This window comes from Prionailurus bengalensis, chromosome E4 (assembly GCF_016509475.1).
Source record: "Prionailurus bengalensis isolate Pbe53 chromosome E4, Fcat_Pben_1.1_paternal_pri, whole genome shotgun sequence".
Taxonomy (NCBI): Eukaryota; Metazoa; Chordata; class Mammalia; order Carnivora; family Felidae; genus Prionailurus; species Prionailurus bengalensis.
The window spans coordinates 41,236,243-41,263,230 of record NC_057360.1 but is presented as its reverse complement, the minus strand read 5'-3'; the positions used below and the strand labels follow the sequence as shown (position 1 = coordinate 41,263,230).

The following is a 26,988-nucleotide window of genomic DNA, read 5'->3' as shown; positions in this document are numbered from 1 at the left end:
CCATAGGAAGCTACTGAGTGGTACCGAAGGCCTGGTGCTGTATGCAAAACCAAATGGGACCGGGAAATGAAGTTGCCATGCCACACTCCTCATTCCTAAAGAAGACCCCGCCAGACTGTTCAATACTGTTGCAGTTCAGCCTGTTGAAAAACTAAGGTGACTCTAAAATGATTAATTTCAGCCTTTCCTGCTCAACTGGCTCAATGTCAGATAGCCTTCTGTTTAGTATTCCAGACTCAGATTTCTAGTCCCCCAACTTGGTGTGGTTCTACATTTGACAGGACTCCCCTCTTGTTCGGGGTAAGCGGATCGAAGTGGCGGGAATAGGAGGCTGGGGAGGGGAAGGAGGGCTGGAGCTGCGGTCTTCAAGGATCTTGGATCAGTCCGGAGGTTCCTGGGGCCCTTAGCCACCAAGTCTGAGAGCAAAGGGGTGGGGCGCAGAGCCACTCAGCCCGCCAGCCCCACCCTCGCCAGGCCCCGCCTCCTGCCCGCCCCGCCTCCTGCCCGCCCCGCCTCCTGCCCGCCCCGCCTCCTGCCCGCCCCGCCTCCTGCCCGCCCCGCCTCCTGCCCGCCCCGCCTCCTGCCCGCCCCGCCTCCTGCCCGCCCCGCGGCGCATTGTGGGATCCGTCCGCGGGCCTGGCGGTGGAGGACGAGGTGCACGGTCATGGGCTTCCAACCGGTGAGACCCTTGCTCCGCGTCCTGCACCAGGGGACTCCGCCCCATCTCGTTCTGGACACTCAGCTCCGGACCTGGGGCTCTCGCCGCCGACCCCGCTCCGCAGGGCTCTACACCTGCCCTGGAATCCGGGGTCCCGGTACCGCACAGTCGGGCTTGGGACCCTTCCCCGGTTACCTTTCTGGCCGTGAAAAGCTCTCTCGCTGGAGCTCGGGAAAGCCATCCCTGGGGCGGCTGGTCATATGGGACAGTCACCACCCACTCCCCGGCTTCTTCCCCAGCCTGATGGTCACGCTGCCTTCTCTACCCACAGAGCCCAGTCCTGCTGGCCTCCCTGGGGGTGGGGCTGCTGACTGTGCTTGGCCTGGCTCTGGGCTCGTACTTGGTTCGAAAGTCCCGCCGGCCAAAGGTCACTCTCCTGGACCCCAATGAGAAGTACCTGCTGCGACTGCTAGACAAGACGGTAAGTTGTAGAGGAAAGCCCGGGTAGAGGAGGCACCATCCACTGTGGTTGGGATGCCCCAAAGCACTTTGCAGCACCAGACCTGCCTGGTGAAACGTGTGTGTCGTCCATCCTCCAGACTGTGAGCCACAACACCAAGAGGTTCCGCTTTGCCCTGCCCACCGCCCACCACGTTCTGGGGCTGCCTGTGGGTAAGGAAAGTGTGGAGTGGGCTCCTTTCCCTGGTATCCTAAGAGGGTGATTCCCCTTCCCTACCCAGCTTGGATTGGCGAGGTATCACTGACCACTGGGCCCCTTCAGGGTGTGGCTTCTGTGCCCCTAGACATCGTTGACACTCACTAGTTCTTCCTCCTCCCTGCAGGATTTGTTTGTATTTCCCCCTGAGCAAACATTTATTTTTTCCTCATTGCCCAGACCCTCAATTCTCCTGCTACTGCTAAGGTCCTGGCAGTAGTTGACAAGCGTTTCTCCAATGGGGGCTTCTGAGGGCCCTAAGGGGCCCTCCCTGCCTGCTATCTCATTGGAACCACTCTAGGAAGCAAGACATCCTTGTTCTCAAAACTCCTTGAGTATTTTGAAAGGTGACAGGAAGGCTACACATCCACCAGCAGCCCTTATGTAGCTCTACACATGGTCCCCAGGCAAACATGTCTACCTCTCTGCCCGGATCGATGGCAGCCTGGTCATCAGGCCATATACTCCTGTCACCAGTGACGAGGACCAAGGCTACGTGGATCTTGTCATTAAGGTAAGTGGGTAGGAAGGAACCCCAGGAGCACCTTATCCCTCTCTTTCTGGAATTTGTAAACTTCCAAGATTTGTTTGATAGCAGGAGACATGTGTCCTTAGGGCATATGAAGAAAGTATGTAGACTGGGGACGATAGCACATGCGTAGTTCCTGCTGTAGCTTCAGCTCAGAAGCCAGTGACATTCCAGATAAAGTGTTTTCCATTCTGTCTTACCAGGTGTACCTGAAGGGTGTGCACCCCAAATTTCCTGAGGGAGGGAAGATGTCTCAGTACCTAAACAGCCTGAAGATTGGGGATGTGGTGGAATTTCGAGGGCCAAGTGGTTTGCTCACTTACACTGGGAAAGGTAACGGCCCCTCTTCTCCCTGAGCCTATCTCCCACTTCTCCAGTACGTGTAGTCCACTTGGCACACTGTGGCCGTGCTTGTGCATGTACGTGAGTACGTGGGCAAGGGCCAGACCTGCCCTTTAAACATAGCGCTGATATTTTGGAAAGGCATATTTCTCAGTTCCGTTTGCCACAGGGATCGGCTCCCTACCCACTGGAGCTCACCAGCCATGACTGCTGTGGAGATGCCAAAAGCAAACCTATGTCTCTCTTTCCCTCCCCCGAACGCTTCTCAAGTTGAGCAGTTTAGATAGCCAGACACAGCTTTCATCCCTGCCCATGGGAACAGCTGTGCGCATTAGCAAGCCTCTGGAGCTGCTCTGTGCCACTTGGGAAAATAGATTCACACCTGGCCCCCTGCCTGTCTCCCTCACCAGGGAGTGACGGTCTGCCAGAGGCAGCTAATGACTCACTGTGTGGCCCTAAACTGACTGGTACTTAATAATATGGGACGGATAGTCCTGGCCCCATTGTCCCTCAAGTGTATCATTGTCAAGGCTGGCTCAACTCAAACCTCCACCCAAGCTCCAGGATCAGATTTCATTGCAGCTGCTAAACCGGCCTGGGACACATCTTCAGTTCTATATTTGTTTTCTTAGTCCCCCATATTGACTTTTTTCTTCCACCCTCTCTTAACTTGACTTTTCAGGGAATTTTAGCATTCAGCCCAACAAAAAATCTCCGCCAGAACCCCAAGTGGCGAAGAAACTGGGAATGATTGCCGGCGGAACAGGTGTATATCACTTGAGGGGCCATTCTCTCCCACCATTATTGGTTGTTGCCATGAAAACGCCCAAGTGACCCTCAGAAGGTTTGGTAATCATAGCCAAGCTGTTAGTCGGGGGATTCCTGGTGATGCTTAGAACTCCCTGATATCTGGAAAACAAAATCATAATCAGGTAGAAACCAAAAAATAAATAAATAAGGAATTTTTTTTTTTTTAACTAATAGAATGAGAGAAATAAATCATGTGGGTTCTCCTAAGACCTCAAATGGAATGAATCTAATAATTTTTAGGTGAGAATGGAGAAGCAGCTAGAAATAGGATAGGCAAGAAGGAAGAGAAAGAACAAACAGTGAACATTTCTAGATATTAGACACTATGCTAGTCACTTTATGTGTGTATCTATGAAGTAGATATTAGTCTTCCCCTTTTACAGATGAAAAAAATGGAGGTTGCGAGAAGTTGAAGGGTTTCCACAGGGTAAACAGTAATGACCAGAGGTAGGGTTAGTTTCTAACTCTGTCCACTTCCAAAGCACGTGCACTTAACCCTCAAGTCCAGTGTTCCAGAACCCTCATCACTGAATCAGTAGGTACTTACAGTTATCTGTGACATTTGAGTCCAAGCCTCCAACAGACTTTCAGAGGAAGGGTCTTAGATTGGTTCCTTAGAAGGATTTCAACCGTATGATCTTATTTTTTTTTTAATATATGAAATTTATTGTCAAATTGGTTTCCATACAACACCCAGTGCTCATCCCAAAAGATGCCCTCTTCAATGCCCATCACCTCCCCTCCCCTCCCTCCCACCCCCATCAACCCTCCGTTTGTTAACTGTATGATCTTATGTGAATATGGAGCATGACCACAGTGCACCTACCAGACATGATGTTGAATGTGGGGTCAAGGGGATCTCTGTCCAGGAATGTCAGTGCTCCAGGACACAGGAGAGGATTCGAGGATCGGGATACTAAAGGAAAAATGGAGCGGGGTGGTGAATGGGTAGAAAGAATTAAGATGAGTGGTTGGTCAGCTCAGGAGCTGGGACAGGGGAGGGTCTGCGGCCATCCTGTCTCATGGTGGGCTGCCTTTTTGCAGGAATCACCCCAATGCTGCAGCTGATTCGGGCCATCCTGAAGGACCCTGAAGATCCGACCCAGTGCTCTCTGCTTTTTGCCAACCAGGTTGGTTTACTTTTCTCACACCTGGGTCCTTAAAGCTCTTGTGCAGGCAGCCTGAGAGATGCGGCACCGGCAGGCAGAGCTAGTCCAGAGCCTGTTGTAGCCTTTGTCCAAGGTCCCCCCTGCAAGGTAGAGGACCCTCTACTACCGCAAGGAGGACAGAGCATGGGGCCAAATTCCTTCCCTGGCCCCCAAGGAAACATGAAAAGGACACATTTAAGGAACCGAGTCCTAAGCCTAAAAAGTTGCTCCTTGGGTTTCCTTTGTGAAATATTTCATCTTTATTCCTCCATACTGTGTAAATAAAGGCCGTTCCCCTCTCTTTGCCTCACGCTAACTCTCTAAAAGCCCTGATTATTCCCTAGAACTTTGGCTCTCTGATTTTGTCCCGGTTGGAAAGTTGTCAGAGCGGCGAACTTTTTGTACACGGGCCTCATGAGGTTCCTAGAATCTTTGCTTCCCCGTTCATTTCAGACTGAAAAGGACATAATCTTGCGGGACGAGCTGGAGGAACTACAGGCCCGATATCCCAGTCGCTTTAAGCTCTGGTTCACTCTGGATCACCCCCCAGAAGGTACCCTCCCCGTTCCTGGACACCTCCAAATCAGGGCCTTCCCGCACTGGGGGTTCTGATTTCAGTGAAACAAACCCTTCCTGGTACTGCCACACTCCCAAGTGTGAGTGCAACAGACATGGTGATCTCCTGGGCCCTTTCCTTCTGGTTCCTGTTTTCCGGGTGGGTGGCAGGCATGGCTGTGAAGCTGAAGCAGGCTGAGTCTCCCCATCTAGCTGCTGCTACAACTTGAGACCTTCTCTGGAGGCTCTCCGGGGCTCCCCCTCCTCCCCGCCTCATGGTACTCCGCCCTTTGTCAGCTCGGGTCTGGTCTGGAATGTCTGCTCTCTCTTCTCCTCTATACTGCAGATTGGGCCTACAGCAAGGGGTTTGTGACTGCTGACATGATCCGGGAACACCTGCCCGCCCCAGGGGATGGTGTGCTGCTGCTGCTCTGCGGGCCACCCCCCATGGTGCAGCTGGCCTGCCATCCCAACTTGGACAAACTGGGCTACTCACAAAAGATGCGATTCACCTACTGAGCTTCCTGCTCTGTGGGCCTGTGTCCCTGGTCCTGTTCCTTGCAACTGTCCTCAGCCAGTACTCAAGTGCTATAAGCCCTAGGTTCCTTTCCTGGCAGTGTCAGCCTTTTTGTCTTACTCTGGAGCTGAAATCTGGAGGATACCTGCAGGAATGACATCCTTGTAGCCATGGAAGAGGGCTAAAGCTGAGTCGTTCCCTGAAAGAGCCCCCCAAATCTCCCTGTGATAGAAGGTCCAGGTCAGGCCCGTGGAGACATCTCTTCCATGGGTCAGAAAGAAGGAAGCATGTACCTTCGCTGCTTGTACTGACTAGTTCCTTGATAGCATCACACTCTGTGTCTGTGATGAAAGGAACAATCTATGTAATGGGTTTTACTTAATATTCGGTGCTTAACCCACAGCAGATTCTGTGTGTGTGTTAGTGAGCGCAAGTTGAGCAGCCTCACAGAGGTGGTCTCCTCAAGATTGGAGGAAAGGAGAAAATGATTTCTTCAGACATCAGAGAAGGGAATCTGAAATATGTATTTGTGTGTCTGTCTTTCCCAGCCCCTGCCCAGGCTGGAAGGAAATGGCTACCCACCGTCTAAGACTGCTGCTTGTGGCAGAGACCTCTGGCTATGTAAATAAATGGGGCTAAGGCTCCCGTGTTAAACCTACGGGGTTGTTGTGTCTGGGGTCCTTGTTCCTAAGGCTTTTCATGTCTGCGAATCTGGGGAGGAAGGATTTCCCAGCACAGAATTCCTCCCAGGTCTTCCAGAGAACCTTTGAGCAGTGGTACCATGTGCTGAAATTTGACCTGGCCACACACTCAGTGATCACTTAACAGCTGTCTCAGCAGAGGCAGGAGCTCAACTTCTCCCTGGAGGCTCCTAAGGGAGGGGGAGGAGAACCGAAGTTAGAGGGGATGCTTTTTGAGCCCAGGTATGATCGCAGTGGTCCCTTGGTTTGGCCACTCTTTCCCTTCTTTCTCTTGGCCCTCCCTTCGCCAAACTTACCCTTCAGGGTACCTGGCAAACAAATGAAAGTATTGTCTTTCTGTTTGGATGAGAAGCTTTTCCCCTTTAAAAAGTAACCTGATATCACCAGCCCCAGCCAGACTTGTTGGTGCCTGGATAGGCTTGGCCACCCCCAGGCCCATCTGTCCTAACTGCCCTTCTCCTCTGCTCTGACAATCCACCCACTTCTCCCAGATTTGGACTAGGGCAGCTTCTTCCGATCTTCTTTGTTAGTCCCATTGGAATAGAACAATGAAATGGCCTCAAGAAGAAGGTCGGCACTGCTTCTCTGCATGGAACTATGTGTTGCTTTCCCTGGGGCCCCAAAAGAAAGGCTTGTGGGACCCCCAGAATTCACCCCTCCATACAGCAGAGTTGTCAATAAATTGTTACGAGTATTCCATCAAACATTTCTCGATCAACTCGTATGTGTATGCCACTGTTCTCTGTGAGATACACCTGGCCACCTCACCTCCAAAAAGAAAGATCTTGCACAGGGATTAATTATTAGGCTCAAATAGTGAAGCAGTGCAGCAAAGAGCATTTCCCACACAGAAGCTCACCATTTCTTGTCTTACATGGGTTTCTGCCTCATTCATTCGACATACAAACAGGATGTATTCTAAGGACCTGCCACCTTCTAAGCACTGTGCTCGTTCCTGAGGACACAATTATGACCAACACTGGTCTTCAATCCCCAAAGAACTCAGTCTAGAGTAAGATAGGCAAGTGATAAACAATTATAACACTGTGTGCAGTGTGATTAATAGCAGAGATACAAGGTGCAGATGGGAAGGTTTTGGAAAAGATTCAGAGAAGAAAGAGAGACATTTTTGAGTTAGCCATGTAACAGATACTGTGCAAAGTACTCGTCTATATAATTTAATCCTTATGATAATCCTGTGAGTCTAAGATTAAGGATTTGCCAAAAGTCAAAGTCGGTCAGTGGCTGGCAGAGCCAGAATGTGAACCTAGGATTGTCTCAGTCCAAAGGCAAACCCAGAACTGAGCATTGTAAATTGCTTGGATCTTGCAGCAGAGAATGGGGGGGGGAAGGGCAATCTAGCAGAAGGATCAGCATTTGAAAAAGGCTGGAGGAATGAAAGAGAAGTTCACATTTGGAGAACTAGGAGAAGTTCTTTGAGGCCTAAATGCCAGAAGGAAAATAGAGGAGGAAGAGTTCCGAGAGTAGGTGAGAGCCAGCTGAGAAAGGCCTTTGTAACACTACCAGGAAGAGATTTAAAACTCAATGCTGTGGGGACGGCTGGCTCTGGACTTCAGCTCAGCTCCTGGTCTCATGATTGGTGGTATCAAGCCCCTTGTCAGGCTCTGTGCTGAGAGCATGGAGCCTGCTTTGGATTCTCTCTCCCTCCAAAATAAATAAACTTAAAAAAAAATCCTGTGAACAACGGAAGTTTCTGAGGTTTTATACAGTGGGCAACACATAGCTAACATTCATGAAGCATTCACCTTTTGCCAGGAATCACACTAAGAGCCTCCATAAATTATCTTGTTTAATCCTATCCAAGAGCCAGTGACATAGCACTATGTTTTTAAGATTTTTTTTTTTTTAAGTAATCTCTACAGCCAATGTGGGGCTTGAACTCACAACCCAGAGATCAAGAGTTGTGTGCTCCACTGACTGAGCCAGCCAGGCGCCCCTGAAATAGCACTATTTTATTGCCATTTTCCAAATGAGATCATTCTTATTTGGAGGGGTTCAGTAACATTCTAAAGATCATAAGCTGGTCAGGGCCCGAAACTTGGTTCTATCCGACTCCTGAGCCCATGCCTTTACCAGCACTGAAAGATTTCATCCCACTGGCTTTAGGCATCCATGTAAGGTTATAATAAATTACCTTCTCTCTCAGCATCTAGAATAGCACCAGCTATGTACTATCCTTGGGAGAATTGAAAGAACTGACTTACAGTTCCTCAAAGTTTCTGCGTTCTGTGATTCGGATGAGGGCTGCACCATCCAATAGTCTCCCGACAAGCATTCTGGCGCCACCACTCTGGCTGCAATATGAGAACACGGAGCTGGAGCAGGGAGCCGTCAAGCAAGACTATTTAGAAACAATTCCTCTGTTTCCAAACAGAAATAACTAACCAAAATTAAGTCCAGCCCAGTGCTAGCACATGATAAGCGCTTCAATAAATATTTGTGGATTGGAGGGAGGGACCATGAAATTGAAGAAGGAATTAAGTGTTTTCGGAAATAAAATGACTGGCATTGGTAACAGATGAAGTGGAGGGACTTTCCCAATTTAGTGAACAAGGTGCACGGTAGGGAATTTGGCATTCCTTCGCAGGGCTCGGTCTAATTCCCTGAAATTCCTTCTCTATCACGTGCTCCAGTTAGTGACTTGGAGGTGTGGTCCTTTTAGAGGAGGAGTTCACGATTGGAGCGGAGCGAGGGGGCGGGGCCTGCCGCGGGAAACAGGGCCTCGCAGGTGGGGCCTGCCGCGTAGGGGGCGGGGCCAGGTCGGATGGGGCGGCACCCCGCGAGCGGGAGGCGTGGCCGAGGGGACCGGGCCTGTGATTGGAACTGCGGGAGGAATGCCTGTCAGGAGGAGGAGGGAGCACCCGAGAGGAGGTGACGCGGCCACGGAGGTGACGCCGAGTGGTCGCGCGCCCCTTCCGGCGCGGGGAAGGCGCTGAAGATCCGGGGCCGCTCGGCCGCAGGCCGCCTCCAGCGCCGCGGGATGTAGCGCCGGGGATCGCGGCCCCCAGCAGAGCCCGCCTGCCGGCCGTAAGTTCCCCCCGGCTGCTGCGGCGAGCGGGTGTGCGGGGATCGGCCGCAGCTCAGGAACCCCCGGGAGCCTCGGCGCAGGCCTGAGGCTGGGACAGCCCTTGGGACTGACTTGCCCAGAAGCCCCAAGGGTCTCGAGACCCCCACCCAGGAGCCGGCCGCGCCTCCCGGCTACTCTGCGGTCGGGGTTGTAAACATTTCCGGCCCCTCCCACTTCGCGCCGCCTCCGAGGCGGCCTCCACTACAATTTAAGGGCGGGTGGGCTGCTCGTCCTCCGACTTTCTCCCGACTGCCACAGTGCTGGTGAGTGCCGAGTCTTCCCAGCCCCGGTGGGAGGTCGAGACGTCTGGATTCCGGCCCTGTATCGAGACGGGCCAGGCCAGAGCTAAGCCGGCTCCCAAGGCCGCTGCGCCAGGCAAGTGGGGAGTGGGGGGTGCGGGCTTGGGTCGCAGAACCACCTCTCTCAGCCTTTGGTGGCAGGGGCAGCCCCAGGGTCCTCGACCACAAGTCCTTGGCAGATCGAACCGTAACAGTGTCCCCACCTCGACTTGGGAGAGAAAGGGAGATTAGTGGACAATTTACCTTTATTTAAGGTAATCCTAAGAGCTGAAATGTGAGCAAAATCCAAACTGGGGGAAAACGGAATTTTATTATCTCAGAAATCTCACATCGATGTATGCCATCTCATGTTTGAGATTTTAGGTCTTCAAAGCTTTGGTTTTAAGGTAGACCTCCACAGAATATACCTAATTGCCGAGTAGAATCTGAAAGCCTTCTGTTCTCAGTGGCCAAAAAATTTACATGATTCTGAAGGGATTTAAAAAATAAATGACCACTCTGCCTACAAGTAGTAAAAGATCACTAGGCTCGCCATTGCGAATGGGTAAAGTGTACCACCTTAAGTAGGCTTTTAGGCTATCTTCAGTTTTTTCAGTCTGGCCTCATTTTGCCTTTGGAAGATTCCCTTATAGAAAAATGGATTATTCACTGCCCTGGGCACTATGTTCTTTCAAGCCTGCTTTGGTTCATACCAGGTGTGCTTCTGGAATGGCCACTAGTCCCATCTTTACCTATCAAGATACTTCCTTAAAATCTTCCACAAAACCTTTCCTGATCGTTCCAACTAAAGTTGAACTTTTCTTCTGAACTTCTCCTCCAGCATTTACTGACGTTTGGCCTTGTAGGGATGTTAGTAGAAAACAAAAATTATTGCCCCCTCTCAAAATAGAGGTCAGCAACCATGTTAGGCCTCTAATGCTCCTTTGCCTTATCTCTGTAGCCACAGTGCCATGAACATTGTAAATAATCAGTAGATATTATCAGATGGAGAAAGAATAGAGTTTGTGCTTCTTTCTAGGCCAGTTAAGTTCGTTCTCTGTTTGCCTAGGAAATTTCCTTTGACTCCTATACTATAAAGCCACCCTCTTTAACACTCTTGCTATATTATCCTGTCCCATCTACCTGTAATCACACTGGTGAACTAAACAGTCATCCTTAAACCCAGAAGCTTTATTAATTATGGTGTTTGTTTTTGTTTGTTTTTTTCCTAGTACGGATACTCATCAAAGTCATTACATTTTTCCCTTAATGTCCGTTTATCTCTAATGTTGCCCACCGGAGTTTGTTCCTCTCACTGTGCTCAAAGTTAATCCCCTTTTCCTGTTCAGAAACGTTGGCATGATTAATGTTTATAAAGTTTGTAGTTATCTTAGATTGAAAGGATCCTTGAACGTGCCCTGTAGGCAAACCAGTTCCGACTGATTGACTTTTAGGCATGCATCTAGGTTGGGGCTTCTGAGGTACACCTTGTAAAGTGACTGCTGTGATGTATAACTGTATCGACCATGTATCTGAAAGCCAGGTATTCAAAACAGGGACTGGCATACAACTCCATAAGCCTGTGTACTTTTTTTTTTGTTTGTTTGTTATGGCATTTGAAAAAGGTTCTCTGTCTCTGTTTGGGATCAAAAAGACTCCTTCTGTTGGGCTAGCTGGAGAAGAGCTACAAAGGAAGTTAGATTGTGATGTTCCACTTCAGACTCTAAGTCAGTGACACTTAGCATCCCGTGAGAAAGCCAAGGCACCATTACTGCAATTTGGTGATTTTCAAACATAGGCCTTGGCCTTGACTCATTTTTCCCCCAGCAGTTGTGAAACCACCTCTAACAGAGGCGTGCATCGAGAAGATGGCTGTGTTCTTTGACTTGACTGCTAGACTAATCTTGCTTTAGAACAATAGAGTCGGGCAGACATAGATAGAGCCTACCCATGCCTAGCCACAGAATTTCTAAGGGTCCGGGGACTCTAGATTAAAAATTCCCAGAAGAAGCTTTATGCCTTTGACTCCAGGGAAGGAGGGAAACTGGTTCACAGAACTGGCTCACAGAATAAATGTCTCCAGCAACTGTGAGGGATACAAACTGTAGCTAGAACTGGCCGGTGATTAAGAATCAGTTCTTTCCCAAGTGTGGCACAGGATTATCTTATTTATAGGAGCACAAACACCTCCCTGCCTCCACAGCTTTATTCTCTAATATCATAGGTTTATCCAGTTGGAAGGCTTAGTGGTAAAGATTTTATTAGCTTGAATTGACGAAATCCCATCAAAAATGCACTCAGTGGAGTTAGGCCCAGTTATAATTTGCTATATTGGGTGTGGCGAGTTTGAGGGGAAATGTATTTCCTCTAAAATACATAAGGATGTAGAAAGCTGGCAGAAAGCTGAAGTATATTTGATGCTCCTGAGTGTTCTCAGAATCAGCCCTGAGACCTTAAGGGTTTGTGCTGGTTTTATACAATAGAGACAAAAACACTTGCTTGTAACCATCCCCAGTTGTTCGTGAGTGGTCACCCTATCAGAAGTTATATTTCCAGGTCCTAGTGTTATTTGCTCTCCTCTCTTGCCAGACCTCCGATCCCTATCTCTCCCTTTCCTGTCTCTGTGTTGCTACAGTTTACAAGACCAAACCGGACAATGGACTTTGCTCACTATGATGATGTGATCTCCATTGACCTCCATTGTATGTACTTTACATGATGCATGATGCCGTATCTTGTATGATGAGTTGCAGCTGATGGCTGGTTTGTGAGTTAACTAGGATGTCTGTTATGTTTAGTGACTCGGGGCCTAGAAGACAACGCTGAGGGGAGGTGGAGGAGCTAGTGACAGAGGAGCTAGAGGGAAATCAGAAGAATTAACAGAGAGTGATTTGGACTGAAAGCGAAAAGACTAATGATGGCCAAGAGACAGAGATCATCCTAGGAGAACATTAGACTTGAGGGTATAAAACTTTGCAGATCAAATGAGAAAATGAATATCAAGCTGGAGTCTGCACTGGGTCTCTCACCCTAACTGCCCAACTTAAACGTTTGCCTATGTTATTCTCATTGCCTCAAGTGAAATAGTTACACAGCATTTGAAATAACTGAATTTAGTGTGTGGCCATCCTAGGTTATGTGTTCTCTCCCTCCGCTGCCCTCCTGGAACAGTGAAATTGTATCGCTGATTTTGTACGTGTCACAAATGACCTTGTGCCATCTGATTAAAGGCTCTTTGAAGACACTTGTTCAACTGGGTATTTTGCACAGTACCTTAGAATACCTTAGGGTGCTAGTGCTAAATATATTTGTTAAATATTCAGTGAATATTGTATTCATATTCAGTGAATATGTATTGGCTTACTCTGAGGAAAAGGAGAAAGCCCCACAAGCACAAGAAAAAGTACATAAACCCTTAGCTAATGACAAGAAGCTAATAAGTCATATGCTTGCCAACTAGAATGCTGCCCTATTCATTCATTCATTTTGAAATACTGTATAGGTTCTGACCAAAATCAAGGGTACATATCACAGAACCTGAGTATTTTCTTTATTCATTTATTCATTCATTCATTCATTTATTTAGCCTTGGTGGCCTGCCTCTAAAGTGCTGGTAGCAGTGTTTTAAGCTAAGTGTATTCCCCTATTCGGACCTCTCCAAAGGGCCCAAAACTTTTTTTTTCCTCTTGTATAAATTATTTCTGAGGAAAGCTCTTTATTCACTCTGAGGAAATATGTTTTGCGGTCAACCTATTGAAAAAGATTTCCCAGTGTTTCTTATGTGGATTGCCTATTTCCTGAGGTTTTCAGGGGCCTTCGGTTTCCTGTTCACCTTGGGCTCAGTTGTTGGCTATGGCTGCGGGCTGGCGTCTGTCTTGTCAGAATCTTGCGCATTTCACGGAAGAAAAACTGTCTATGTGTTGACACCATACAAAGGTCTGCTGTACAGTGAGTTACTGTTTGCTCTCTTGAACTCGACTTGCCTGTCGCTGTCAGCTGTGCTTGTGAGTTGAGCATAGCATGACTTTTGAAACCTGAGGACTGCCCTCATCTGACTACATATATCCAATTGTAATCCCCGAGAAGGAACTGTAATCGGTCTTGGATGAAAAGAGAACTGGTACAGATATCAAAGATGTTTAAAAACACACACCATACACACACACACACACACACACACACACACACACACACAGACGGGATTTAAATAAAAACTTGAAACAAAAAAAAGATATCAAAGATGTTTATATAGTGAACAGCGGTGGGAGATAGATACAGTGTCTCTCTCACAAGCAGTGGTGATTACTGCCTATTATAAAAGGGTTGGATTCCCTAAGCTTAAATTTCCTCTCTGGTAGTGCAGCCCACTCCCTGTGCAGGTATTGTTTGGCCCTGTGGTTATTGGGTTTGGATAACCAGTGCATAAAAATGCGAATATGCTGGTCATTACTATTGCTAGGAGTAATAAACTCCTTTGTTGTGGGGGGAGGGGTTCGACTAGTAATTTACAAGATGACAGACATCTTTGGGCACTTTTCCTCTCTTTTTCGATATCATTTTCATATTTTCATCTCCCTGAGGCCTGATTGAAAGACTACTCCCTGAAGTCCAACTCAGGAGAACCTCAAGTGTTTGAAGTTTTTCCTAGAAAACTGAGTTCTAGGTTTCTCTGGTTAAGGATTTGTGTGCCTGTCTCTAGTTTCTGAAAGACTAATTTGAGTGGCGCTTAGATGATGAGCAGTGGTGGTGGGGACAAGCTCTTGCTGAGCCGGTTGTTTGGTATGTGTGTGGCAAAGGGCAAGGCTGGGGCTGCCTCCTTGTCTTCAACTTCCTGCTTCCAGGTAAGTTATTGCTTGCTTTAAGGAGAGATTGTGATGAAAGCTTGTTATACAAACGTCGAACCCAGGCTATAATCCTACAATGGCATTAGTAGACATCGCAGAGAAATTAACCCCCGGGCCTCTAGCTCTCAACCAAGTTCCTTCTGCATGCAAGGCACGTTTGTCAGAGCATTTGTAGATAAAGCCCAACTGAGTTCAGTTGGCATTTAATTTATTTCTACGGCTTGGGTGGTCTTGAAGTATAGATGACCCTTGAACAACACAGAGGTTAGGGGCACTGACCCCTGCACAGTTGAAAATCCACATAATAACTTTTGACTTCCCCACAAGTTAACTACTAATAGCCTACTGTTGACCAGAAGTCTTACCAATAATATAAACAGTTGATTAACACATATTTTGTATGTTACATGTAGTATATGCTGTATTCTTGCGATATAGTAAGCTGGAAAAAAGAAAATGATAGTAAGACAATCATGAGGAAGAGAAAATATATTTACATTCACATTACTGTATACATATGTACTGAGGAAAATCTGCATATAAGTGGACCCATGCAGTTCAAACCCGTGTTGTTCAAGGGCCAACTGTAATTACAGCCAGGGGCTGGCTTCGTATTTTTGCTCCTCATTCTCAGAACCAAGTGTTTCTTGGGCAGAATAGCTTTGGGAATGGTCGGCTAGACTCTCCTCACTAAATGGGCTCCACACTTGTGGGAGGGGGTTGCAGGTGAGTAGCTGATTTTCTTGGTGACAGTTTGGTACCATAACCACAGATCCTTTGAAGACAAGCAACCAGATGTTACATTTTCAACCTTATCTGTCAGATTAGTGAAGTTCTGAGTAAAGACTAATATTAAAGAGGGAGAACAAGGAATGGATTTGAATTTAGCAGTGAACTGGCCTTCGGAATTGGAGACAGGATGTGCGTGGATTAGCTGTGTCTTACTCGGTGTCGACTCGCGGATACGAAACTGTAAGAGGAATCAATTCTCAATACCCTTCATGTTTGTGTTTGCTTTTAGTGTTTACCACCACAGGGAGATCTCTGCCCCCCTGGGGCTGAGAGACCCCAACCTATCCCCAAGCTGAAGCTGCAGGGGATTGAGGTACCAGCCAGATGTCTTCTCACAAAGGATCTGTGGTGGCACAGGGCAATGGGGCTCCTGCCAGTAACAGGGAAACGGACACGGTGGAGCTGGCTGAACTGGGACCCCTGCTAGAAGAGAAGGGCAAACGGGTCATTGCCAACCCAACCAAAGTAAGTTGTCGTCCCAGGAGTCATTCTTTTGATCAGAACCTCTCATTAGGCCTGTGTCAGTCTCCACTGTTTCACGATCTCCCCTCTCTCCCCAAAGGCGGAACCCTAGCACCCTGGGAGTATCTCTATCCCAGTCCTTATCATACTGTATTATCCGTATCTTTTTTTTCTTTATTATTTTTTTAATGTTTATTTATTTTTGAGAGAGACAGAGACAGAATGCGAGTGGGTTGGGGCAGAGAGAGAGGGAGGCACAGAATCTGAAGCAGGCTCCAGGCTCTGAGCTGTCAGCACAGAGCCCGATGCGGGGCTCGAACCCACGAACCGTGAGATCATGACCTGAGCCAAAGTCGGACGCCCAACCGACTGAGCCACCCAGGTGCCCCACTCCTCCTTCATTCTTAATGTTACCCATCACATCCACCTACGAGCCACTACAAAAGAGGAAGGGCGAAGGGGGCGCCTGGGTGGCTCAGTCGGGTAAGCGTCCGATTCTTGATTTCGGCTCAGGTCGTGATCTCACAGTAGTGAGTTCAAGCCCCACATAGGGCTCTGCGCTGACCACGCGGAGCCTGCTTGGGATTCTCTATCTCCTTCTCTCTCTGCCCCTCCCTTGCTCGCTCTCTTGCTCACTACTCTCAAAAGTGAGTAAGGGGAAAAAGGAGAAGGGCCCACCCTTTCTGGAAGTACCTCACAACACTTCCATTTACAGCCCATAGGCCAGAACTTAGTTACATCATTCTATTCAGCTGCACTGGACTTTAGACCTCTTCACTCGGCCTGAGTAAAATCACAGTAACATTGCCACCCTGCGTAAAACCAAGGACCTTTTTACTGAGGAAGAGAGAGAGAATGGACATTGGGGTAGGCAAACAGGAATCTACATCACAAAGTTTAAGAGGGACCATTTGTTTCCCAGGGCCCATCAACAGGAGAGAGAAAGAGAATAGCCCAGAGAAGGAGCTGAACCTCCAGGCTTTCCATCTCCATGGTTTGGAGCCTTGGGACTGAGAGAAGAGTCTCTCTCCCTGATAGGGGAGTGCTCACCCGTGTGCAAGTTTTATGTCAAGGTTCCTTGGGGTACGGGACTCAGTGCTGCTGCTTTCTACAGAACCAAGTTTGGAGGCCCTGATACCTCTGGGAGCTGCTAGGAATACAAAGTTTCCGTCATGATATAATCCCCAGAGTCAGTGCACAGGGAACTAGGAACAGATTTAAATTGTTAAGGGAATCTCTGCAACTCTGTCTTTTCCATTGTTTTGAGAATTCAGTGGTCTGGAAGAGAGAAACATTTGGGAAATGGGGGACAGTTGAGAACCACTGTCCAAGAGGTAAGGACGGGCTGTCCCGACCTAAAGAACAGGTAGGACTGACGTGCCAATCCGATATCGCTTTGATGTCAGCCCCCGTCAGTCTGTCTCCTGCCTGCTGAATTGAGCATCCACCCCAGCCTGTACCAAGTATTAATAAAGCTTGAACTGTAGTGTTATAAACTCACTGTCATGTTCTTAGAGAAAAAAGCCGCAAGGCCCTATGTATAGGAGAGAAGCTAGGCAGAAAGCGTTCAACTTGGGTTTCTCTGGATCTTTCTGATCTGGAATGGCACCATTTATGAGATGACTCTTAGGATTGTTTTTGGGGGTTTTGGGCTTTTTTTTTTTTTTCCCCTACAGGCTGAAGAAGAGCAAGCATGCCCAGTGCCCCAGGAAGAGGAGGAGGAAGTGCGGGTACTGACACTTCCCCTGCAAGCCCACCATGCCATGGAGAAGATGGAGGAGTTTGTGTATAAGGTACAGCCCGCTGGGTTCTGTTCTGGAAGGAGAAGGACACCAGGCTTCCTGGGGATGCTCCCAGCTGGCAAACGTGCATTGGATCGAAGAACTTTTATGCCTGAATCTGTATTGCCTACCATGTTAGACGTTGTTCAAAATATATTCTAAAACAGAAGTTCTTAGCTTCTTTTTTTTTTTTTTTTTTTGGCCATGGATCCCTTTGGCAGTCATCAGAATTTTTTAATTTTTAAAACTTAAAATTTTCATGTGGGCCTCCTTTACGAACACATTAAATATGCATTCATGGAAAATGATAACGTATTTTATTTAAATTTATAATTTCTAAGCGGTGAGGAATAACAATATTTTGGTATCTGCAAAGCTAATGTATGAAAATATCTATGATTTCTGTGGGTGACAGTCAAAAGGTCTAGAACTACTGGGCTTTGTTGTTCACATTTATAATTGAAAGAAACGTTAGATTTCAGTTAGAGGTGAGTGAAAATAAAAATAATTTCTTCCCATCCAAATTTCCATCCACTCCCTGGATTCTGTCCATTGTCCATGTGCCCTGGGTTAAGAATCACTGCTCTAAAAAGACACAGTCTCAACCTAGGGAGGACTTAGAATGTCCTGGGGGGAAAGGATCGAGCAGGGGTCAACCAGAATCCCCTGGAGTAGAGGAGCAGAGGAGGGCAAAAAAAGTATGTTTTTTGAAACCATATATTTCATTTCTATTTCTTTGTTTTCACTCACTGTATTAATTTTGAAATTTTAAAGATTGAGATACGCTTAATCTAAAGCACATCCAGGTAAACTAACAGAACGAAGAACAAAGGCGTTAACAAAAATTGGTCGAGATACACAGTGCTGTGATAGCCTCATTGACACTCTGTCTTGGCTGATTCCCTGTTACCTAGGACCACCCAAAGCATGCTGGACATTCTCCTAGACTGGCTGTCCTTCACCCCTTGTGCCTGGGAAGACTGGCCTCCTTTGGGACCCTTCTTAGAGAGTGTGTATGTATTCCAGGTCTGGGAGGGACGCTGGAGGGTCATCCCATATGACGTACTCCCCGACTGGCTGAAGGACAATGACTACCTGCTACATGGCCACAGACCGCCGATGCCCTCCTTCCGGGCTTGCTTCAAGAGCATTTTCCGCATCCATACAGAAACTGGCAACATCTGGACCCATCTGCTTGGTGAGTGATCTGGGTGGGGGAAATACCCATTGTTTTTGTCTTCTCAAATCTCAAGGGATTGTATAGCCTTTGTCCATGGGTAGGAAAAAGGGCAAAGCTGTTCTGATGGATTGATCCTCGATCATGATCTCTGAGACGAGAGGACGAAGGCCTAGAACCCGGAAAAGAAATTAGAACTAGATGTCCTCACGTGATCCCTGGCAGAACTGTCCTCGATGGAGGCAGACCCTTCGAGGTCATAAATTCCTGCTGTCAAAACAAAATGCTGGTATTTCCAAAAAAAAAAAAAAAAAAATGCTCTTTTAGTCAGGGTTTCTACGACTGTTGCCATTTCCTCCTGAAATTTTAGACTGCGGTTCCCACAGCTCAACCCTTGTAGCTTTAGTACTGATTTAATGCCATCAACTGTCAAAAGTGCACGTACTCTCTTTTTCCTTAGGCTTTTTTTTTTTTTTTTTTTCTTTTCCCTCCTGCAGGTTTTGTGCTGTTTCTCTTTTTGGGAATCTTGACCATGCTCAGACCAAATATGTACTTCATGGCCCCTCTACAGGAGAAGGTGGTTTTTGGGATGTTCTTTCTGGGTGCAGTGCTCTGTCTCAGCTTCTCCTGGCTCTTTCACACCGTCTATTGTCATTCAGAGAAAGTCTCTCGGACTTTTTCCAAGTGAGTTGAAAGAACGTCAGGAGGGAAAAGACCACGTGCGCCTGTCAACGTCTTGTGACTGGAGGGCTGACTGGGTAGTGGAAACGCCAATAACTCCCGAAGGTTCCCTGATTGACGGGCCAGGGGAAAGGCTTTCTATTTTGTGGGCATAGTAGGGTGGTACAGTTTTTCTCTTAAATCCTTCATGGAAAAATGCCCCACAGCCTCCGCAACTGATAGAACCCGAGTGTGGAACATATTTTTTACCGTGCAGCGCTGTCCTTTTGTAAACTTGGGGTGCCAGTGGACTGCTCTTCGAGCATGTGCCCAGGACTATCTGGCCTTCCTGTTGGCCCGGCAGGGTGTGGCAGTGTTCCATGCTTCATTCTGCCAGCGTTCCTACCCACCAGTCAAGTTAAGCTTATCTGTGCTGCCCAGGCACTCTGGCAGCCCCAGATGCCCCTCATCTAATGCTTTTCATATTCCCCCACGCTGCGCCCGGAGTTCTGTTTGTTGTTTTTGTGTTTTTAATTTTTTTTCAATGTTTATTCATTTTTGAGAGACAGAGAGAGACAGAGCGTGAGCGGGGGAAAGGCAGAGAGAGAGGGAGGCACAGAATCCCAAGCAGGCTCCGGGCTCTGAGCTGTCAGCACAGAGCCCGCGACACGGGGCTTGAACTCACGAACCCCCGAGATCATGACCTGAGCCGAAGTTGGACCCTCAACCGACTGAGCCACCCAGGCGCCCCCCGGAGTTCTGTTTATTTGCTTGGTGGTGGTGGTGGTGGTGGTTTTGGTGGTGATGGTGGGTTGTTTTGTTTTTCCTGTAACACTGGTAACAGGAATACATTTTTATCGTTAAAAAAGTCGACTAAGTCAAAACAGTACCTCTTAAGAATGCTCCCACTTTAAGGGTTTTGTTTTAGGAACTCAACTTAATCAGAACTGAAGGGAGGGCATTCAGAGCCCTTTGTGAATGGAAAGCTGGGAATCAGGGAATCGTGACAGAACTCCTAAATCGAAGGATCCACTAGGGGGAGATATGGCTGCCCACAACTGAGGGAAGGGATTGATCAGGGGTTCGCAGAAACTTTTCCATTGCAAAACAGACGTGCTTGACCTGGTGGGTGTTTGGATCCAGGATATAGGATCGTATGGGAAATGTATGTATGGGATTGTATGGGAAATGAGGGAGACAGAATGGTCAGATCTGGGAGCAGGTGAACAGAAAGAACCAGTTAAACAAGCCATAGGATGTCTTCCTTTCTCCCACTGATTCATTTCATTTTTGTGGCTCTTTTTTAGACTGGATTATTCAGGGATTGCTCTACTGATTATGGGGAGCTTTGTCCCCTGGCTCTATTACTCCTTCTACTGCTCCCCACAGCCACGGCTCATCTACCTCTCCATCGTCTGTGTCCTGGGCATCTCTGCCATCATTGTGGCACAGTGGGACCGGTTTGCCACTCCTAAGCACCGGCAGACAAGAGCAGGTGGGTAGGAAGCCCTAGTGTAAACCTCATTTGTATTTGGGCCTTGGGCCCTAATAGGCTCAACCCTGGGCCCTGTGGTTTGCAGTTTGGGGAGCCCAGCTGAACCCGGACTTGTGTTTAACTTTCAAAACACCGTGGATTTTCAAAGTTCAGTTCTCCCCCATGTTTCAGACTATTTCAGGGGCATGCTAGCTAACAGGACACCTGGTCACCAAGTTGATCAATCCACTGCAAGTATAAAAATGACTACTCTTTTTTTTTTTCAATTTTTTTTTTCAACGTTTATTTATTTTTTGGACAGAGAGAGACAGAGCATGAACAGGAGAGGGGCAGAGAGAGAGGGAGACACAGAATCGGAAACAGGCTCCAGGCTCTGAGCTATCAGCCCAGAGCCTGACGCGGGGCTCGAACTCACGGACCGCGAGATCGTGACCTGGCTGAAGTCGGACACCTAACCGACTGCGCCACCCAGGCGCCCCAAAAATGACTACTCTTAAATTTGGTTTCAGAAAGCTAAAAGATGCACAGAGCATGGTCATTTTAATGACCTGAGTCCTAAGCACTCAAACCCAGGGATTAAAATTCAAACACCTGGAGTTATTTTTCCTAAGGGAATGGAAGACTGGGTTTGGTGAACGAAAAAGTACCTTGAGCGTAAACACTGGTCACAACGTCTGTAGCAGCCATCAGCATACACATCTTTGTGTTGGCTCATCTGGACCCCCCTTTTAAGCTTTATTCTGGAAGCAACACACAAGTTGCCGCTAGTCTTTAGGCCCTTTGGACTTCATGTCTGCTGTGTTTTAACCTTCAGTTAAAAGAATAAGTTAAAGAAGTTAAAGAATAAGGCACCGTGCTTTAACAAGGGCATCCACAGAAACGCAGAAGGTCGTCCCTGCCCTCCAGTTATGTTTAGCGTGGTGGTGTGGAGACAAACACCCATTCTTCCCTTCCTCTTAACCTACTCGTGTGTCCCTGCAGCCTTGACAACTTCCGATCTGGGCGTGTCTGTCTACCCAGGAGGTCAGAGTTCTGTTACTTAAATCTTTTATGATCTTAATGGAAAACGTGCCCAACTTCCCTCTGACTTGCAAGCCATCTGCCTGAAGCCTTGCCATTTAGGCTCTGTGTCTGAGTCAGCCATCAGAGGGCTTTGATAGATATGGCCTTTGCTCTCTCTCGCTCTCCCCCCCCCCCTTTTTTTTTTGGTAAGGCTTCACATTTCTTAACAAATAGTAAAGAACGGGGGATAGTTGCTCTTGGTGCTCCTTACAAGGTAATAGCGATGTTAGCACTTACACAGCCTTCTTCCCATTCTGGATATTGACGAAATGTCTGCTGTTATCCATCAAGGGGCTCAATTTCCTAAACATGGAGGATAGGTAATTGTCATACTACACATCTGAATTCCGGAGAAAGACAACAGTGCCTTCCGTGTAGTGGATGCTTCCTTGCTTGACAGTCGTCTCTCTGCTTTATTCAGGGGTGTTCCTGGGACTTGGCTTGAGCGGTGTTGTGCCCACCATGCACTTTACTATTGCTGAGGGCTTTGTCAAGGCCACCACAGTGGGCCAGATGGGCTGGTTCTTCCTCATGGCTGTGATGTACATCACCGGAGCTGGCCTTTATGCTGCTCGAATTCCCGAGCGCTTCTTTCCTGGAAAATTTGACATATGGGTAAGAGATGACTCTTCCAGAAGGGCCTGTGATGGTGAGTGAGAGCAGCCACAGTGAAAGGTCTGAGTAAAAGGCGGTGAGAGACACGCAGACCGGGTAGTGTTTGGGGGTGCATATATTTACGTGGCAGGGAAATAACCGAGGCTACCATTTTGACATATCGCCGATAAGATTTTTAAAATTTTTCTGCAACGCAAATACCACTTTTATGATACCAAAAAAAAATGTTTTCAAGGAGGAGACTGCTTTCTGCTACTTACGCCTAATCTCTCCTTGCCACTGTCCTAAAGGCTCTTCTCTTGTTATGCTTGCAGTTCCAGTCTCATCAGATTTTCCACGTCCTGGTGGTGGCAGCAGCCTTTGTCCACTTCTACGGGGTCTCCAACCTTCAAGAATTCCGTTACGGCCTGGAGGGGGGCTGTACTGATGACTCCCTTCTCTGAGCCTTCCCACCTGAGGGGCGGAGGAGGAACTTCCCAAGTGCTTTTAAAAATAACTTCTTTGCTGATGTGAGAGGAAGAGTCCGAGTTGTCTGTTTCTAGAAGAAACCTCGTAGAGAATTCAGTACCAACCAAGCTTCAGCCCACTTTCACACCCACTGGGCAACAGACTCTCCATTTCCCTAGCTGAGGAGGGTAGGGATGGTCCGACTCAGACATGCCCCGCCTCAGCAGTCCCCCTCGTTGGCAAAGCAACTACCGTCCCCTCACAGAGACAGGACTTTGAAGCTCATGTTGAGATTTTACCCCTCCTCCAGCCATTTTGGGAAAAAATGATGGACTGGGACTCTTCAGAAATCCTGTTTCTGGAGGAAAATGTCCCTTCCTTACCCCCATCCTTACTTTGTATCCTGGCTTATAACAGGCCATCCATTTTTGTAGCACACTTTTCAAAAACAATTAGAACCTGGTCCCATCTTTCTAGGGCCTGGATCTGCTTTTACAGCAGGAAGAACACAGCCACCAACTTTTACATAGCCCGGCTAATCATGGAAGTGTGTCCAGGCTTCGAGTAACTTGACTTTTAATTTTGTTTTTTTCTTGGCAGAGTAATGTAAAATTAAAATGGGGAAAGATATTTAATATTTAATACTAAGCTTTAAAAAGAAACCTGCTATCATTGCTATGTATCTTGATGCAAAGACTATGATGATAATAAAAGAAAGTACAGAAGACATTTGGCATTCAAAGATCTGACATGTGTGGTCTCAACTATTTGTACACAACTCCAAAGGATGAAAACCAGTTAAATAGTTTCAGATTCTGCTGAGATACAAATGTGAATCACAGGCAATTGATTGACAGGCACCTGCGAGCCAATGAATGCGTCTAATTGGATTCCTAGCATCAGCTCGTCAATACAGCTTTATTTTTTTTCTACTTACCACACGGAAGTTTCACTACAGAGTTTGGTTTGCTGTAGTAGTGTTCAATGATTAGAAGATTCTGAAAGGTGCTAGGAATATATCCCTTGTGATCAAAGCTCTACTACCCATTACTTTAGAGTTTGGTTCTTTTAAATTTTTTTGTTTAACGTTTATTTATTTTTGAGACAGAGACAGAGCGTGAACGGGGGAGGGTCAGAGAGAGAGGGAGACAGAATCCAAAACAGGTTCCAGGCTCTGAGCCGTCAGCACAGAGCCCGACGGGGGGCTTGAACTCACGGACCACGAGATCATGACCGGAGCCGAAGTTGGACGCTTAACCAACTGTGCCACCAAGGCGCCTCTAGGGTTTGGTTCTTTTAAAACTGCCTTGCTTAAGGTTGTCTCATCAAGGGGTTGTTCCATGCTTTTCTGTGCCTTTGCAAATTGCACGCAATCTGACATGTGCTGTATTCATTAGATAGCGTATGGTCCACGGTAATCACCAACCGTAGGCACTTAGACGGGAATCTTCTTGAGTTACAAAGTTGGGTTCACCTCAACAGTCGGGTCTGTACAACTGGGAGAACAAACGGTTCTTTTAAAAAATAATCCAACTAGGCCAACGCACAGGAAGTTTCTCAAGCTCCGGTAGTAGTAATGAGGGAAATGTAAATTAAAACCCAAGTGATAAACCATCCAAGTCCTACTGGACTGGCACAAATTAAAGATCCTAATGTTAAGTGTTGGTATAGATGTGGAGCAGACCAGACGCTGCTGGTGGAACTGTTTTGGTAGGATGACTGGATGTGCATAGAGCATATATACATGCTACGGCATTCAAACGTTTTATGAAACTACACTTTACAACATGAGATGCCTATCCTAGATCACTTGATTTTTAAAAAATGCTCCTTCTGACCCACTAAATGAATGGGTCACAACTCGCACTTTGAAAAACACTGCCCTTGAGAAACTTGGATGAAAAGATTGACTGCAGCTGTATCTGGTAGCAACAGACTGCGAGCAAGCCAAATGTCCAAAACTGTAGAGTGGAAAAATACGTCGTGGTTTTCTCATGTAATGAACCACTATTTAGCAGTGACGGTTTCAGTGACAAGCCGCAACATGGCTGACTCTCAAATAAGGTTAGGGGGGAGAAAAAGATGAGAGGAGGGAGGGAAGCAACTCACAGAATATATTTGGTATGATTGTGTTTATCTAAAGCTATTAATTTGTAACACTAAAGATAGTTTAGGGATATAGACACTAAAAACTTTAAAAAAACAAAGGTTAATTCAGAAGAATGGTTACCTCGGGGTGCCTGGGTGGCTCAGTCAGTTAAGGGTCTTCTATATCGGCTCTTGATACTGGCTCAGGTCGTGATCTCACGGTCATGAGATCGAGCCCTACATCGGACTCTGCACGGAGTGTGGAGTCTGCATGGGATTCTCTCTCTCCCTCTCTCCCCCTGCCCCTCCCCCGCTCGCACTTTTTCTCCCTCTCTAAATAAATCACTTAAAAAAAAAGAAAAGGAAAACGGTTACCTCTGAAGGGGTAAGAACAGGATTAGAACAGAGGGGCACACAGAACATGTCTAAAGTAAAGCTTACATTCTTTTCTTTTCTTTTCTTTTCAATTAGGTGGTGGGTTCCTGGGTGTTGCTCACACCATGATTATTTTTCCTGCCTACGTGCAGGAAATCTATCTCTTTGATACGCAACAATTGAAAATTTAAAAAGTGCTTAAAGAGCTGGATAGCACAAGTCACAGAGTGACCTGCAGGCCCAGACCTCCACAAACATACTTCGTTTGGCCCACAGGTTGGGGAACGACCAACTGAAGCACAAGAGCAGCTTAGGTCCTTTATAGAGGGCTCGTGCTCTCAGTGCATTGATGTCTCTCATTGGAGTCGCTGGCCCAGCTCCTGTGGGCATCTGAGTTTCCAGCCACTAGTGTAGCACGGGAAGGCGACAGGCCACATCTGCTCCGCCTGCATCCGTTTGGGGTTTTGTTTTGTTTCGTTGTTGTGTTTAATATGAACTTTATTGTCAAAAATTGGTTTCCATACAACACCCAGTGCTCATCCCAACAGGTGCCCTCCTCCATGCCCATCACCCACTTTCCCCTCCCTCCCACCCCCCGATCAACCCTCAGAATGTTCTCAGTTTTTAAGAGTCTCTTATGGTTTGCCTCCCTCCCTCTCTAACTTTTTTTCCCCCTTCCCCTCCCCCATGGTCTTCCGTTAAGTTTCTCAGGATCCACATAAGAGTGAAAACATATGGTATCTTTCTCTGTATGACTTATTTCACTTAGCATCACACTCTCCAGTTCCATCCACGTTGCTACAAAAGGCCAGATTTCTTTCCTTCTCGTTGCCAAGTAGTATTCCATTGTATATATAAACCACAATTTCTTTATCCATCCATCAGTTGATGGCCATTTAGGCCCTTTCCATAATTTGGCTATTGTTGAAAGTGCTGCAAAAACATGGGGGTACAAGTGCCCCTATGCATCAGCACTCCTGTATCCCTTGGGTAAATTCCTAGCCAACTGCATCTGTTTTGTATGTGAGGACATACGGAGACCCAGAGCACGTGGTGAACCCTAGTGTGTTGATGTTTGCTCGTTTGTCAGTAGTAGAACCCGGGAAAGAGGATCTGAGAACATTTACTAAGCATCTTTGTACTTCTCATATGTTATTTTATATCTTTTTTTTTTTTTTAATCTTTAACCCTGTGAAGTAGGTAGTAGTATCCCATTCCACAGATGAAAAACTTAAGGTCCCAAAAGACCAAGACTTTTCCAAGATGATGGACGGGATTAGAGTCAGTATCTGAATGCAGATCATGCTGACTTAAAACCCCATGCTTTAGGGGCGCCTGGGTGGCGCAGTCGGTTAAGCGTCCGACTTCAGCCGGGTCACGATCTCGCGGTCCGTGAGTTCGAGCCCCGCGTCAGGCTCTGGGCTGATGGCTCAGAGCCTGGAGCCTGTTTCCGATTCTGTGTCTCCCTCTCTCTCTGCCCCTCCCCCGTTCATGCTCTGTCTCTCTCTGTCCCAAAAATAAATAAACGTTGAAAAAAAAATTAAAAAAAAAAACAAAACCCATGCTTTAGAACAAGATCATTTAAAAATTTTTTTTAATGTTTTTATTTACTTTTGAGACAGAGAAAGACAGAGTATGAGCAGGGGAGGGGCAGAGAGAGAGGGAGACACAGAATCCAAAGCAGGCTCCAGGCTCTGAGCTGTTAGCACAGAACCTGACGCAGGGCTTGAACTCACAGAGTGTGAGATCATGACCTGAGCTCAAGTTGGACGCTTAACCGACTGAGCCACCCAGGCACCCCTAAAGCTCAAGATCATTTAAAAATCACTTATCCTGATTTCAGTATCTT

At 47.3% G+C, this 26,988-nt stretch overlaps 2 protein-coding genes across 4 annotated transcripts; both read left to right on the top strand.

Moving 5' to 3' along the window:
- The first annotated feature begins 564 nt into the window (after window positions 1–564).
- Window positions 565–5,932, top strand: LOC122475596 (NADH-cytochrome b5 reductase 1). Its single transcript, XM_043567534.1, has 9 exons — window positions 565–679; window positions 990–1,139; window positions 1,258–1,330; window positions 1,781–1,887; window positions 2,106–2,235; window positions 2,927–3,010; window positions 4,099–4,184; window positions 4,656–4,755; window positions 5,104–5,932. Exons 1-9 carry the CDS (start codon window positions 665–667, stop codon window positions 5,274–5,276), a joined length of 918 nt encoding a protein of 305 aa, XP_043423469.1. The 5' UTR covers window positions 565–664; the 3' UTR covers window positions 5,277–5,932.
- A 2,965-nt stretch (window positions 5,933–8,897) lies between these two features.
- On the top strand, window positions 8,898–23,422 carry ADIPOR1 (adiponectin receptor 1). Of its 3 annotated transcripts, XM_043568166.1 has the most exons (9): window positions 8,912–9,023; window positions 11,977–12,043; window positions 15,207–15,442; window positions 17,116–17,232; window positions 18,247–18,418; window positions 18,895–19,081; window positions 20,365–20,552; window positions 22,036–22,229; window positions 22,544–23,422. In XM_043568166.1, exons 3-9 carry the CDS (start codon window positions 15,302–15,304, stop codon window positions 22,670–22,672), a joined length of 1,128 nt encoding a protein of 375 aa, XP_043424101.1. In that variant the 5' UTR covers window positions 8,912–9,023; window positions 11,977–12,043; window positions 15,207–15,301; the 3' UTR covers window positions 22,673–23,422. The 3 variants fall into 3 exon arrangements, with proteins under 3 accessions (XP_043424100.1, XP_043424099.1, XP_043424101.1); XM_043568165.1 differs by lacking the exon at window positions 11,977–12,043 and having other exon boundaries at window positions 8,898–9,438; XM_043568164.1 differs by lacking the exon at window positions 11,977–12,043 and having other exon boundaries at window positions 8,911–9,023.
- The last annotated feature ends 3,566 nt before the right edge of the window (window positions 23,423–26,988 follow it).